The following is a 14,036-nucleotide window of genomic DNA, read 5'->3' as shown; positions in this document are numbered from 1 at the left end:
ACATTTCTTTTTGTCATTTTATTTCGTTAGTATTAAATTCATGGTAACGAAATAAAATGACAAAGATACAAAAATGTATCAAATAAATCTGCTCACCTGCAATTTATAATGGCGCATTGTAGTCACCTTCGTGCACGAAAGTTCGTTCAATCTCAGCTGCTCAACATTTTCAGTTATTTGCTGTTGTATCGCCGATTTTCAAAATGCAAACGATCTGTTTATTTTCAAAGAATAGTTTGTTTTGTTATTGTTTGGTTGGTGTCTTATATGAAACTGCGACATTGCGCAATTTATTGGACAGACTTGTTTAAGATCACACAGCGTAATTTGGGTGGCATTTTATTTCGTATTTTTAAATCATCTTTTTATTTTTGACTATCTGTAAATTTAGTTTCCTGCTCTTAATTGTGAATGCATACTTGATGGTTTTAAATGCTCCTGAAATTAAGTGCTGCTTGACGAGCCTGTACAGTATTGTGTTCATGTATGTGACGTCACTGAAGGCCTAAGGTTGAAATGCACGGCCCGCCACTGTGTCTGGGTATAACCCACACACACACATACAAAAACATACAAAGTGAAAAAAGCTTGACATAAACATGTGGCGGTCACCTGATAATAACACATTGATTTTCTCCTTCGATCATCATGTTTCTGTACATGTTGTCAGTCAAGGCGTAGATGTGGGGTGGATTCTCATACTGGGCCTAAGCACACACAAGAACGATAGCAAGTTCAGGGTTGCAAAACACAATATTGCTCGTGACAAAAGATAAAAGAAGCCAACTCACTGCTCCTTGGTAGAGTTCAATTTCTCTGTCGGAGAAATATGGCATCTGTTTGAATGGGTTGACGGAGATCAACACGGGACCAATGTAAGTCTGTGCAGCATCATTAAGAAGCTTCTGGATTGTTGTTTGTTCATGTATGCCCTGCGTTTGACTGGCGACCCATCCGGTCTGTACTGTACCTCTCCTCCCCATCGAATCTAATTGGGATAGGTTTCAACTCACTTCCGACCCTCATGATGACAAGCCGTGTAGAAAATGGATGGACGGATATTTTTATTACAGTACAGTAATAATAATCCATCCTTTTGTGGATGACATCATATTCACTCACAGTCTTAACTGCGAGTGATTCACTTTCATAGGATACATGAATAAAAACAACAATGAAAGAATCAGGAAGTAGATAAAGGATACAAAAATGTAATCATCCATGTATCGTTTCTTGAGGTTTTCCACAATGGCGTCCTCGGTGATCTTGGACAACAGGACCATGTCGTCCACTCCGCTTTGCTTCACATTTTGACTCTGCCAGTGATACTTTGCCTGAGCCATGGAATACACAGACGCAAACATCAAGACAGATCTTTTAACATTCAGATTCGCCCCACCATCCCCCACCCCACCCCAAAAAATGGAAAGGATACCATTTATTTCATATTTCCATTATATGAGGAATTTTATTTGGATGGCGAAAGATAACATTTATGCTTCCAGGCTCGCATACTAAAGAGAGTAAAAAGGCAAGACTTCTTTGTCCAAAAAGTACAGCAGGTCAACATGTGACATGTGTTTTTACAACATTAAAATGCTTCAATTAAGTTTTAAATAGGAATGCCATTCTACAGCCTTTGTATGTTAAATGAGACATCCCACTTGAGGGTTTTTGACGCTTCAAAAATGTATCATCAATTTCCTGTATGACACGGGTAAATAACTGCGAAAAACGACCTCAAACACTGTACACTCTGCAGTTTTTCTGTTTGAGTTTCTGTCGAGATCACTGTATGAACCTCACATTTTCCTTCAACGTTGAAGCATTTAGACATAATATACAGTATTTTGAGACATATGCAGTTGTTAATGATGCCTATAGACATCCTTTTACATATTCAAGTCGCATTCATCGGCATAATTTGTCACCCCTCGCTGTTGTTTTCATTTGTTTAATAGAAACAGTCCTGTCATAAAAAAATATATTGTATGGACGCTGTGTGAAGACGTGAGTATGAGGCGGTGCTGTGCCAGAAACTACTTTATAAGCCCCCGTCTGCCACTTCCCCCTTGACACCTCATTGCAGTTTCCTGTAACACTTGGCTGAAATTTTCTACATACTGACTTCCTACATCTCAGTGTGCAACTTTGTGCACAAAGCCCAAATCACCAAAGCGATTGTGATATCTCCTGCACATTCAGGCATACATAACGTATTGTAACACTTCGGTTAGTTACTGAAGGTTCCTGAAGAAAAATGGTGGTATGAAGTAGCAGCAAAATTAGAAAAGATATACCGCAGAAAAATTAGACACTGTATGCAGTAATTCGGAGTGAATTTAAGGTGCGGTGTTGGGAATGTTGACAGTGATTCCCAACTAGGGTGCCGTGGGAGATGATGAGGGGTGCTGGAGAAAATGTTGAAAAAAAAAAAAACTAACTAAAATAATGGCACAGCAATTAAATGTGATTGCACGTAGCTGAAGCCAGAAGATAATCCACCCCCCCCCACCACCCCAAAAAAATGTCTCCACCTGTTGCCCTTCATGCAACATATTTCAAAAGTCTAGATTTCAGAAGAGTAATTTGTTAGTAAAGTGAGACGACATCATCATTATTTGAGTGTTTATTTCTCTTGGTAACTATTTTGTGTGATGTAAAATGGATGCCTTGGCCAAATACAAGTTGTGAAACACTGCTCAAGATCAGGACATATGCCATGCAGGGAGGAGCTATACGGCTTTAAGAAACACAAATGTCCTTCATCTCTCCATGCGGCATGTTCATTTCAAACCTTCCATGTCGAATTTCAGAGGCGAATCAAATTTGACTGTAAGTTGGATTCCAAATGACACGCAACCAGTATATTCGACCAGCACAAAGCCAACCCTCTGGAGAATTATTAAATTCTCCAAAAGAGGAAACTGACCGCACAGCTTTACTCAAGCTACCAATCACTCAAAACTTGGGTTGTCAGAAAAACAACTTTATCCCCGGAATCATTGTCAATGAGCGCAGAAGTGGATCAAAAGGAGGAAGCTCTGATGAAAACAAAGTGAGGCACAGTACCATCGTCTCAGTGGGCTTCTCCTTTCTTGCTTCAGCCAGGTGCACACTCTCCGGTGAGTGTAATCGGGTTGAAAACGATCAGATGGCCATCACGGAACAAGAAAGGTCAGAGGCGCCTTCCGTCTACAAGACATCCAGTGGAGCTTTTAAAACTTGTTCCTCATACAGTCACAGAAGCTGTATGTGAAACAAGAACTGCTCGGGGGTGACACGCACACAAAATTGCACACACTTACCACACGAGCGAAAGTTAGGACTTCTCCATTTCTGCCACACAGCAATTCATGGGCCTAACACTGCGATGCGCTAACTAGCAGCCTGCAAAAATAACCAGTCCAGGAGGTGTACTTATCTTTGAATCTTGTGAAATGATGGCGCAGCCAGCTCAACCCAGGCTATGATTACGTCATGTTGTTTGTGGCATCGGAGCGCACCGCGTCCAAAGATCACATGAAAGGATGCAGGTACTCAGAGTGGGGCTGTCTGGCAGTGAGTGAGTGAGGTGACGTGAACATCAAAATCAACGCACTAACGCAACACTGAGCAGGTGGCAATGCAGTGGTGTGACGGGGGCCCCAAATCAGAATTTGCTCAGGGTGTTCAGGGGATTTTCTCAGAGAGCTCTTCCAACTGGATCTCTGAGGTTGTTTTTTTTGTTTTTTGTTTTTTGAAATGCATATGGATGTATGATTCACACAAAAAGGGAAGATGATTTTTGGGGGGGAAACTGAATTAGGTGACAAATGAAATTGTGTGTGAACATAATATTGTACTAAGCCACATCTGTTCAAGTGAAGACACATCATTTATAAATAATGACATTTAATAATGTACCAAATTGTAGCACAGGCAGCTCATTTTCATTCAACATTGTACCATGTTTAATCATTTTAATATTTCCTTTTCAAAACAATGGACAGGGCAGATTGGTATTTTAAGAAGCGACTAATCAGAGACATTCTTCAACTTCAAAGTGTATGTTCATGTATATTTTCTGGTTGGATGGGGAGGGATTTGTCAATATATGATTAATGTGGAGAAAATGATAACTTGCATATGATAGCAATGAATTAATAGCACCCTTCCAAAGGAAAGCACCATGATAAAGAAAAGCAATATGAATGCAGAGCTGCAGTCTGTCAAGGTCACAGATACAAAGCAGTGTGATGCTGTCATAGATGGTCATCGATTTCTTAGCAGCATTTCCAAAAATGACACACAGATGACAAGAAAAAAAAAACCATGTCTGTAAACACAGTACCACTAATAACAGTTTGGAAATAGTTATTAGAAGCACTGAGGAAGCTCCAAGTGTGTGCGTGGGTGTGTGTTTGGGCCACCAAGTTGCAACATCACACTATATGGACAAAGAGACTGGGGTACATAGACAAGATTTTGGAACAATACATCATTACTGTAACATACAACTAAAAGATCTGGTTTAATGAAACTCGTCAATGGCAAATTTTAATCAGAGAAGGCTTAATTTGTCCCTTAATGTATTTTTTATGCTAATCCAAAAATGTCTTTACTTTTGTTTCTAGCACATAGCGATTTGGAGATTTTTTTTTTTTTTTTTTTTGGTCTTAATTTTGACCAATGAAATTTTGCGAAATACAAATTTTACCATGCGTTGTCATTTATAGCTACGATGTTTCCGAAAAACATTCCACCTGTTGCTGACCCTCACCCTTAATTGACAAATATTAGCGAATATATTACCAGAGGTGGGCATTCCGCCAGTACTGACTTAAGCCCGTCAGTGATGAACGGACTTATGCCTGTTTTTCTGATGAGTGACAAATGACAGGATACAAAAAATAAAGGATGGACTAAGCCAGAGGTGTCAAACTCAAGGCCCGGGGGCCAGATCTGGCCCGACACATCTTTTGATGTGGCCCGCGAAAACAAATCAAACATGTTGACTGCTATGATGCTTGCTATCATTTGTACCAAAATTTCAAATCCTTGTATGTAGTATATAAGAGCACTATTGTAAGTTTTCTTGCTACCAAAATCCTCATTACATTAACTGAAACTATAGTTGAATAAACCATTCTGCTTGACTTCTGCTATACCTCCTTACAGTCATTACGGCCTTCCAAGGGAACCGATAACTATAATGTGGCCCATGACAAAAATGAGTTTGACACCCCTGAACTAAGCACTTAGGGAAGTGGGTTTTCATCCGTCACTGACGGGATAAAGTACCAACGGACCTCTCAGTCCGTCAATGACAGACACCCATTTTGCTGACGACGGACAGAAACACTCCCCAGCTGTCTCGTGTGTTTGTTCACGGGGCTGAATAAAGCAGAGTTGCTTATGGCTTTCCTGTGTGGAGTTTGCATGTTCTACGTGTGCCTGCAGTCCAAAAGCATGCATGGAACCTTCATGGAACATTCTAAATTGTTCCTTGGTGTAATTGTGAGTGTGAAATGTTATTTGTCCATGTGTGCCCTGCAATTGGCTGGCAACCAGTTCAAGTTGTATCCCACCTACTGCCCGAAGACAGCTGGAATAGGCTCCAGTACGCCTGCGACCCTTATGAGGATGAGCGGATCAGAAAATGGATGGATGGGTCAAAACCTGATGTGCGAGAGAAATAAGCTAGAGTAGATTCGGAATCAGTGCAAAAAAAATAAAAAATCACTGCTAAACCTTTACTTGCATCTATGATTAAAAATAGTTGTAAATCTTTGTTGACCAGTGTTACTTTTGTCATATGACTTTTTCTGTATCGTGTACATCCTAAATACTTTTCCATCATATACGGAAGAAGTCTTCTCACCGGTTTGAATGATTATTATTAATCATGTGGTGAACCCACAGAGTAGACAGTGTATAATTAGACAATGAGTCACAACGGCTCTCTTACTCTGACACTGAATTTCCACTTATATTTAAAGTTACTTAGACTGTCGAGTAAGGTGTTTAATGTGATAAAAATAGTGAGTCCCAGCATAGGATCGGGCTTCTTTACTTTTGGAGATTTCATTGAAAGCTGCCATACCCTACAGTTGCAACACAAATTTGCATCCCATAAAATCGAAGTTGCTACTGCTAAAAATGTGGCTTTCTGTCCTGTGCAGCAGGAAGCTATTTTTGAGAACTGAGAACAAAAACAAAAAGATGTGGAGCGCAAGATGAATAACACAGGTTCTCTGCAGTCAGTATTTCAAAAGATGTCAAAACAAATATAATTGCATACTGTACAAGTGCTGTGAATGGATGACACTATTAGCAAGAAAAAAAAACAGAAACACTGTGGTCAAGTAACATCTTTCAGGTAACTTAGACAAAACCTTCTAGAATGTACGATATTCCTTTTTCATGGGGGCTCCTTTTCTTAACAAAGTGGATATTTAAACATATTGCTGAACAAAAATAGGGCCTCTTTACATCGAAGCCAAAGCAAACACAAAGTGGCCCTCAAAACACCGAAACCTGTCCTGTAGCCAACAAGCGGCTGCAGAAGTAGCACCAAAAATATTACAACAGAGGACAGGTTGCAGCAGCCTTTCCGCCAGTGGAATGTAGAACTCAGCTCAGGCTGCTTGGGAGGGATCTGCTCTTTCATGGCCTCTGGCTGCAAAGAAGTCCCTCAGAACTGTTAAACCACCATGGGTGTCTTGCAGCATCAAAGCTTTGCCTTCCCAGGTTGCTGCCGCAAGGCTCATTTTGTGAGTGTGTGAGTGTGTCTGTGTGTTGTGAGGTTCACCAGTCCAGATCAGTGTCCTTGGCATGTCTTGCAGCACATCTGTCTAAAATAAGGCCGGCTGCAGAACTTGAACCTGAGCACTAGGGGGCAGTAGGCCACAGTGTTCACATCTTTGCACTCTGCAGGGGCGACACATAAAATAGTTTTAGAATGACAACATCTTTGTTTTACTTACTTATCAGACTTGAAACCCCAGAATATTGTTACACTCTGAGGCCCAGACCAGGCAAAATAAGTTGCAGCTAGTTGTTGGAGAGATGCTAGTCTGCATCCTTACCGGGCATCAAAATGAAGATGCATCTTCATGGCGAACGAATGGGCGCCTGTCTACGAAAACAGGAGAGTTCGATTCTGGCTAGGGCCTTCCTGTGTGGAGTTTGCATGTTTTCCTCGTGTCTGCAATCGTTTTCTCTGGGTACTCCGGTTTCCTCCCACATTCCAAAAACATGCACTCTAAATTGTCCCGGGGTGTGATTGTGAGCGCAAATGGTTGTTTGCCTACTTGTGCCCTGCGATTGGCTGGCAACCAGTTCACGGTGTCCCCCGCCTACTGCTCGAAGACAGCTGCGATCGGCTCCAGTGCACGCCCGCGACCCTCATGAGGATAAGCGGAATAGAAAATGGATGGATCAATAAGGGCTGCAGCTATCGAATATTTTGTGATTCTAATATTTTCCAAAATATCGCGTCCATTACTCGAGAAACCAATAAAACTCATGTACGCATTATTCCTCAACATTGCTAGTACAGTGAAACTCCTCTACAACGAAACCTACATGGGCGAAAATACCCCCTAGTGTGAAAAAATCTACACGCATTAACATCATTCCCACTTTCCTGCCCCCCATACAATGAAAAAAAACCCTGTTGCATTATGCGAAATCTTTTTCTCTGCTCTTGCCTCGCGGCGAGATTCACTACAACGAAGTCTAATCCAACAGCAACCACCACACTGGTTTACACATGCGCAGTAGTCCAGGAAGTATTTGTTATTGTTAGTTTCAGACGCAGCAAGAACGTTGTATTGCTAAAATGGCTCCAAAACGGACCTTTGGATGTCAAGCAGCTAAGACAAGAAGAGCTCTGACGCTGGAAGAGAGTGTAAAAGTGATCAAAATGAAAGACGGAGGAAGCAAAATAAAAGACATTATCCAAGAAATTGATGTAAGTGAAAGTGAATGCTGATCGTAAATTTCGCAATTTCTTTCTCCTTTTTTTCTTTCTACACTGACTATATGAAGTGTCAAATAAGTGTATGCTCATACTTATGCACTATTGGAATAAAAATAAATAGTACACGTACGTTTGAGTGTGCGTGTACACATACGTTTGTGTGTGTGTGTGTGTGTGTGTGTGTGTTTACATCTGAGATCAAATTTGCTACAGTGAAAAACCCCCTGTTGTGAAAGATTTCTTGCTGCAAACATGATTTCGTTGTAGAAGAGTTTCACTGTACAAAATATGCATGTGAGGTGCAGGTTTCAGTTTTGTCCATTTGGGGTTGGCATCTTCACATTTTACACTGTATCATCTACGACTTTGTATGTGTTTGGCTTTAAAAGGCTTGGCCTGGCCTTGAGAGTGACGTGCCTCCGCAGATGAGAATGTATTAGGCTGTTATCTCTCTGAACTGGCTTGTCTTCACTTTGACCACTCACCTTCAGGATTGTCTGTACTGATGGGCATAATGAGGTCACATTTGCTCTTGCACTGCTGCATGGAGGCGGGTTTCAGATGTTCCAGACACTCGTTGGATGGCATGCGGGTGTGGGTCAGACACTGCACGGATCGCATCTCCTGACCCAGCCCACACTTGGCAGAACACTGCGAGACAAAAACATACTTGCATGCCAACTCGTGCTCACAGTAACACCGCTTTTTGAAAGATGGAGTATAGATAAGTTGCAGACTTTTATGAGGCGACATACTGTAGGGCAAAAATAACATCTACCTCCTGCATACTGTACATACATAAAAAAAAACAAAACTCCAACTCTCAAAAACAATCACCCAAAAACATCACAAACATTTCACTTAACCTCTTACATACACTAAAAGACACGTTTCCTGTGTGTTGCCACTGTGACAGTTGCAACAGATCGAGGGAGGTGCTCATTGGATGACAAAGCCAATCAGCATTTGAGATTTGAGACAGCGTCCGTTAACAGTTTTGAGCTTACTTTCAAATGCACAATATTCAACTCTCATTCAGAAAAATGGCTTTTCTCTTTCTCTATGTGAGGATTATTGTTTTAGTAAAGCGGTTATTGGTAAATAGGATAAGTTGTTTTGATTTTGGGGGGAGGTATGTGTGAGTGAGAGGTTTTTTGAGAGGAAGTGAGGTTTTTTTGCTGAGTGTGATAAGTTTTTGGTTTTCTAAACAGCTTTCTTGGTAAATGTGAGTTTTTTTGGTTATATGTGAGGGTCTTTTGGTGGGTGAGATTTTTTTTTGGATGACATGGAATCTCAATAGTAGTTTAGGGATGAGCAACTGGGGGGGCGCATGCATGACATAATAAAAAAACTGCAAAAATGAAACGCAACTATGCAGGGGTTGAATGCAGTTTCAAGTTGTAATATCACCAACCACCACAAGATGGCAGACATGACTTAGTTCCACTAACACTTGGTCTTAAACATTTTTGTTTTACATCTGGTTACTATGTGGACCCCCAGAAGCACTGATGAAAAACTATGGGCCCCTCCAGCATTTAAGGTGCCCATTCATGTCATATATGGTAACAGGCTTACCTCTCCCCAAGGGCCCATCACCCACTGCGGCGGAGGGCATCGCTTTAGGTTACATCGCACTCGAGAGGTGGGTCTGCCATGCTTGGGGCACTTGGCATCTGGCAGGGCGTCTCTACTCTCCCCACTCTTGCACAAAACCACTCGGTGTCTGTAGCCAGGACCACAGCTGGGTGTACACTGCAGGCGGAGCAAATGAGGATAAAGGGAGAGCGAACAAGGGGAAAAAAAAAAAAAAGAACACGGGGTTCACTGCGGTCACGAGCAACACAGCTTTGTCCACTCAAAAGAGGGCAGTAGCTGTACAAAAAAACTAAAGCCTGCTCAGTTTCAGTAAATCAGCTGGATATAGTTATTTCGCTTGCATGCGCTTTACTTTTCTTGCAAAAGACGTCAGAGAAAATCCACACCACGTCAAACGGCATTTAAAAAATTGTGCAACTATCACGCTTTGTTTAATGAGGTTGGTCATCTGCTTGTCATGTTGTAGTCATAATGCAGGGAACAGAAAAAAATGTAACAGAGATAGTCAACAGGATTGGACCAGCAAACATGCATCATCATCATCACCAAGGGACACAAAAGGGTATAGTTTAACATGCCTCAGCAAAACGGCGAATTAGAAACCTAGCTGGGCACTTTCCTAAACAGGTTAATTTACAGATAAGAATGAACATTGGAAGTTTGTTGATGCAAACTGTATTTTAGGAAAAACATTTTAGGAGTGAGAAGTAGGGTTAGAATTGAAGTATATACACCCCCTCACCCCCAAATAAAACTAATAAAAATTAACAAGCCCACCCTAAAAACTAATTAAAACTAACTGATCTTCAAAAATGAAAAGTCACAATGAAATTAAAACTAAAATGAAAAATCCCAAACAACAAGAACTCTTTTTGGGACACCTGTCCATTTTCCTAAAGCCTGTACCCACTGAGGGGTGACCTTTTGCAAGTGTATGCAAAGGTAGCAAATGATTTCTTGTCAGGGTTCGTTCATGGTCGCAAACGTTTACAGGATGTTCGCCAGACATCCGCCAACCGTATTAACGTGGCTGAGTATTGAACCGGTTGGCGAACGTCTGGCGAGTATTAGGTTTCCGGATTAATCCAGATAGGGGTGGATCCCACAAATGTAGACAACTTTGCACAAAAAGGTTTATTTACAAAAGAAAACCCGCAAGACCGACAATGTACAACAAATTGCAATGGTTACAATAACCAGGAAAACGAGAAAAACCAAAAACGCTTGCAAAAGTAGACGGAAATTGCTTGTCATGAGAAGACAAGAAAACCCAGAAGGCATATAATACAGACCGCGACTAAGAATGAAACAAAGACTTACTACGAACAATGCAAAAACGTGGCGAGACAAATATGCGGCAAGAACAAATGAACGTCTAGAGATTTCAACACTTGGAGAAAGAGTCATGAGCAAGGCCAATAATCCGACGACCATTTGTTGGTGAAGTGTGGGTTTTAAAGGCAGCTTGTAATGAGGCAAGATTAACGTCAAGTGCGGGTCATGAGGGAACGCCCACAGTCCCACCGGAGACTGAAAAAAAACAAAACAAATAGGACAGCAAGTGTCTGCGACCTTAAAAGAACCTAGATGAGCCCTGATGAAAAATCCAATATCCGCTACCCTCGCAAACACAAACATTCACCGCTCAGCGCGATACGGACTTAAAGGGGAACATTGAGTAGGTCTACCCGCTGATTCCCTTCCTTGAGGAAAACTGTGAGAAAGGAGTTGGAGTTGGACTGTGTTCATCCAAATTGGCCATCAGAAAAGGGTCTTCGTCAAACTGTGAACAAGTTTGGAAGCCAGGAATTTACCGAAATGTCTGAACAAGTGTGCTCAGAGGACACTACAGAGTAAAAATTAACCCGTGAATGATCCAAGTTCTAAATTATCCAAGGGTGTGAATATGAGTGTGAATGGTGCCTTGCAATTAGTTGGCGGTTGGTCCAGGTTGTACTCCGCCCCTCGCCTAAAGTCAGCTAGGCTAGGCCCCATCTCGCTCAAGACCCACATAAGAATAGCGGAGGGATGGATGATTCAAACAAAAACGGGTATAATGAAACATTCATCTGTATGTGGTCAATTACTAAGAGGAAAACTAAAGCCGTCTAACTGTAATCTGTGCCACATTATTTTGTGCTGTCCATTTCCATTACCAATTGCTGCCGCCCCAGAGTTCATGAGTTGACCTGAACTCAGCAACCTGGGGAATACTGTATACCAATGGCGGGAGCAAATCCTTCTGCCTACCTCTGACCAGTTCAGGGCCATCCATTCGGGAGGGCAGCTGTGGTTGTTGCAGGGTTCAGTGAACGAGGGGCGTGAAGGGGGACAGGCGGAGTCATCTAGGATCTTCTCCTCTGATGTAGAAATCCTCCTTTTGCATAAAACCTCACGTGTCCTCAGACCGCCATTACAGCTGTGACTGCACTCCGACCACAATCCTGTCCACCAGCTGGCCAAGAAAACAGCGCTTATTTAAATCAAAACTCTGCTGACATAATCGTACAACAACAGCACGTGCAACGGGGAAAAAAAAGATGTCCCAACACTCACGTTGGGGAACACGGCTCAGTATTGCAGAATCTGCGCCTCTCTTTGGGTTTGTGCTTCTTATCGCAGAAGTGGTTGTAAACAATGGCGTGATCTGATAGTTTCCGACACACCACCTGCTGGATCTGCTCACCTAAATGACGAGGCAATTCAAGCATGGAGAAACATTCAGCATGAGTGTGTATGCAGCTTAAGATATAAGTCACTTTCACAGTAGTGGCAACGTGTGATGTATTATCGGCCTTATATTATTAAAAGGCCAAAATTAGTTTAAAGGCCTGTGCTCACCCTTGTCCCTGGAGATAAGGATACAAGTTTCCCCTGCATTCTTTTGGCAACTATCATGTATAAACTGTTTTCCTTCTGCTGCTTTTTCCTGCAACGGATGTGTTCCTGCCAAACAATTCTCGCTACAACATCAACATTAGTTATACCGAGGCTTTTGCTTTGTTTTAGCTGGTAAGTCACATGTCATTTGATGTCCCGCAAGGGTCACTTCTTGGACATCTGTTATGTCACAGGACATTAACAGAAATTGTGAATGCTTAATAAATTAATCAACAAGACACATTCGTAGAAACCTTCATTTACTTCGATAGTTAATTTCAACCAATGAAAAGCTCCTACTGTGCTGAACCGTTTTAGACGGATTGACATATAGGAAAAATACTTCACGGAGGACAAATAAAAAATGCGTGGTATGGAACAAGTGGCAGCTCTGTCGTAAGCGGTAATCATCAAAACGATTGTAAAAGATCATTAAATATCTGATTTTGTGCAGTGAATCTAACTAACATAAGTTTCATTTTTGAATTGAACTGATAAAATAAGTGATAATCGACAACATTCTAATGTATCGCGATGCACCTGTATGTGTGCCACTGACCTAATACCACAATGTTCGCCAGTGATACACATAATTTCCTTGATGTATCTGCAAACTTTTAGAAGCCAGGTGACAGCTTAAAACTGAGTTTTCTAACATCAGCCAAGAATAACATTAAGAGATACTGTACGTAATGAACAAAAGTCAATCAAAACAAATCGTCCCCAAGGCGTCACTTGCCCATGTAAGGGTGCTTCATTAAGTGAATAATTTTCCAACAAACAGCGTTAGACTTAAGCCTGTGAGACATCAAGTTGTTGTAAGGCGCGTGTCTACCTCCAGCACAGAGAGCAGAGCAGTGTGACCAAGATGTGTGGTACCAGGCAAAACCATTCAGTCGTTCCCGGTTGATAGGGGGATTAAAACGATAGTGGATTCCAAGGTTCTCCTCATGGACCATCACCTGCACGCAGATTTGAAATAACATCCACTTTTGCCATCTTCTACAAATAATAAACAAATATCTCGTGGACAGGTTTTCTTTTTACCATGACAATAAGGGTCATATTTATTGGTCCAAGAGCCTCAAGTGTTTCTGGCCCATCAGCGGGTCGCCTGTAGTGGAAAGTTGTTCCAGCAACATCAAACCTGTGTGGTGTGTCAGTAGCCAGCTTCCCATTGAGGAAGAATTGATCGCTTTTACTCTTTAGCACTGCAGGACAGAAGAGAGAGAAGTACAAGGAAATGAAATGTGTCACATAAGTTGAGCCTCCTGGGGCTAATATTGTGTCCCCGATCTTTTTCCATCAGGGACCGGTTCATGGTAGTATAAATGTTTTGGGGCCATTGCTATCCATGGGAAAACAGGAAACATGTATGAAGGCACAACTCATAATTGATTAATTAATCAATCAATAAATGGCCTGTAAACGTAAAATATTCTGTATTTTACGTTTTGTAAAATTTTACCTGTTTCATTTCACAATAACAGTTTTGAGAATGTTATACCGTAGTAGCTACTATGGCTGCAAAGGAGAGACCTTTTTTTTTTTTTTTTTTGCCCCCCGTTGGGGGTCCTGGGCACAGGCCCAA

At 41.6% G+C, this 14,036-nt stretch overlaps 2 protein-coding genes across 3 annotated transcripts in view; both read right to left on the bottom strand.

The window, feature by feature from the left end:
- Positions 1-3,268, bottom strand: part of myo1f (myosin IF) — a 21,026-nt gene extending 17,758 nt beyond the window's left edge. Inside the window, exons 1-4 of one of the 2 annotated variants that reach the window (XM_019875333.1) lie at positions 3,073-3,268; positions 1,206-1,334; positions 792-881; positions 613-707 (exon numbers count right to left, since the gene is read on the bottom strand). In XM_019875333.1, coding sequence (XP_019730892.1) covers positions 613-707; positions 792-881; positions 1,206-1,334; positions 3,073-3,075 — 317 coding nt within the window. In that variant the 5' untranslated portion in view covers positions 3,076-3,268. The remainder of the gene's footprint in view (positions 1-612; positions 708-791; positions 882-1,205; positions 1,335-3,072) is intronic. The other variant, XM_019875332.1, reaches the window with a different exon arrangement.
- Positions 3,269-5,706: 2,438 nt separating this feature from the next.
- adamts10 (ADAM metallopeptidase with thrombospondin type 1 motif, 10) overlaps positions 5,707-14,036 on the bottom strand; it is a 46,933-nt gene continuing 38,603 nt past the window's right edge. The window contains exons 20-26 of the mRNA XM_019875334.1: positions 13,493-13,656; positions 13,281-13,407; positions 12,122-12,251; positions 11,816-12,020; positions 9,545-9,721; positions 8,452-8,617; positions 5,707-6,912 (exon numbers count right to left, since the gene is read on the bottom strand). Of these exons, the coding sequence (XP_019730893.1) occupies positions 6,803-6,912; positions 8,452-8,617; positions 9,545-9,721; positions 11,816-12,020; positions 12,122-12,251; positions 13,281-13,407; positions 13,493-13,656 (1,079 nt within the window). The 3' untranslated portion in view covers positions 5,707-6,802. The remainder of the gene's footprint in view (positions 6,913-8,451; positions 8,618-9,544; positions 9,722-11,815; positions 12,021-12,121; positions 12,252-13,280; positions 13,408-13,492; positions 13,657-14,036) is intronic.

The sequence above is a fragment of the Hippocampus comes genome, unplaced genomic scaffold (assembly GCF_001891065.2).
Source record: "Hippocampus comes isolate QL1 unplaced genomic scaffold, H_comes_QL1_v1.1 scaffold132, whole genome shotgun sequence".
In the NCBI taxonomy this organism is placed as follows: domain Eukaryota; kingdom Metazoa; phylum Chordata; class Actinopteri; order Syngnathiformes; family Syngnathidae; genus Hippocampus; species Hippocampus comes.
Note: the sequence above shows the minus strand (reverse complement) of the source record. Positions and strands in the feature narration are given on the sequence as shown.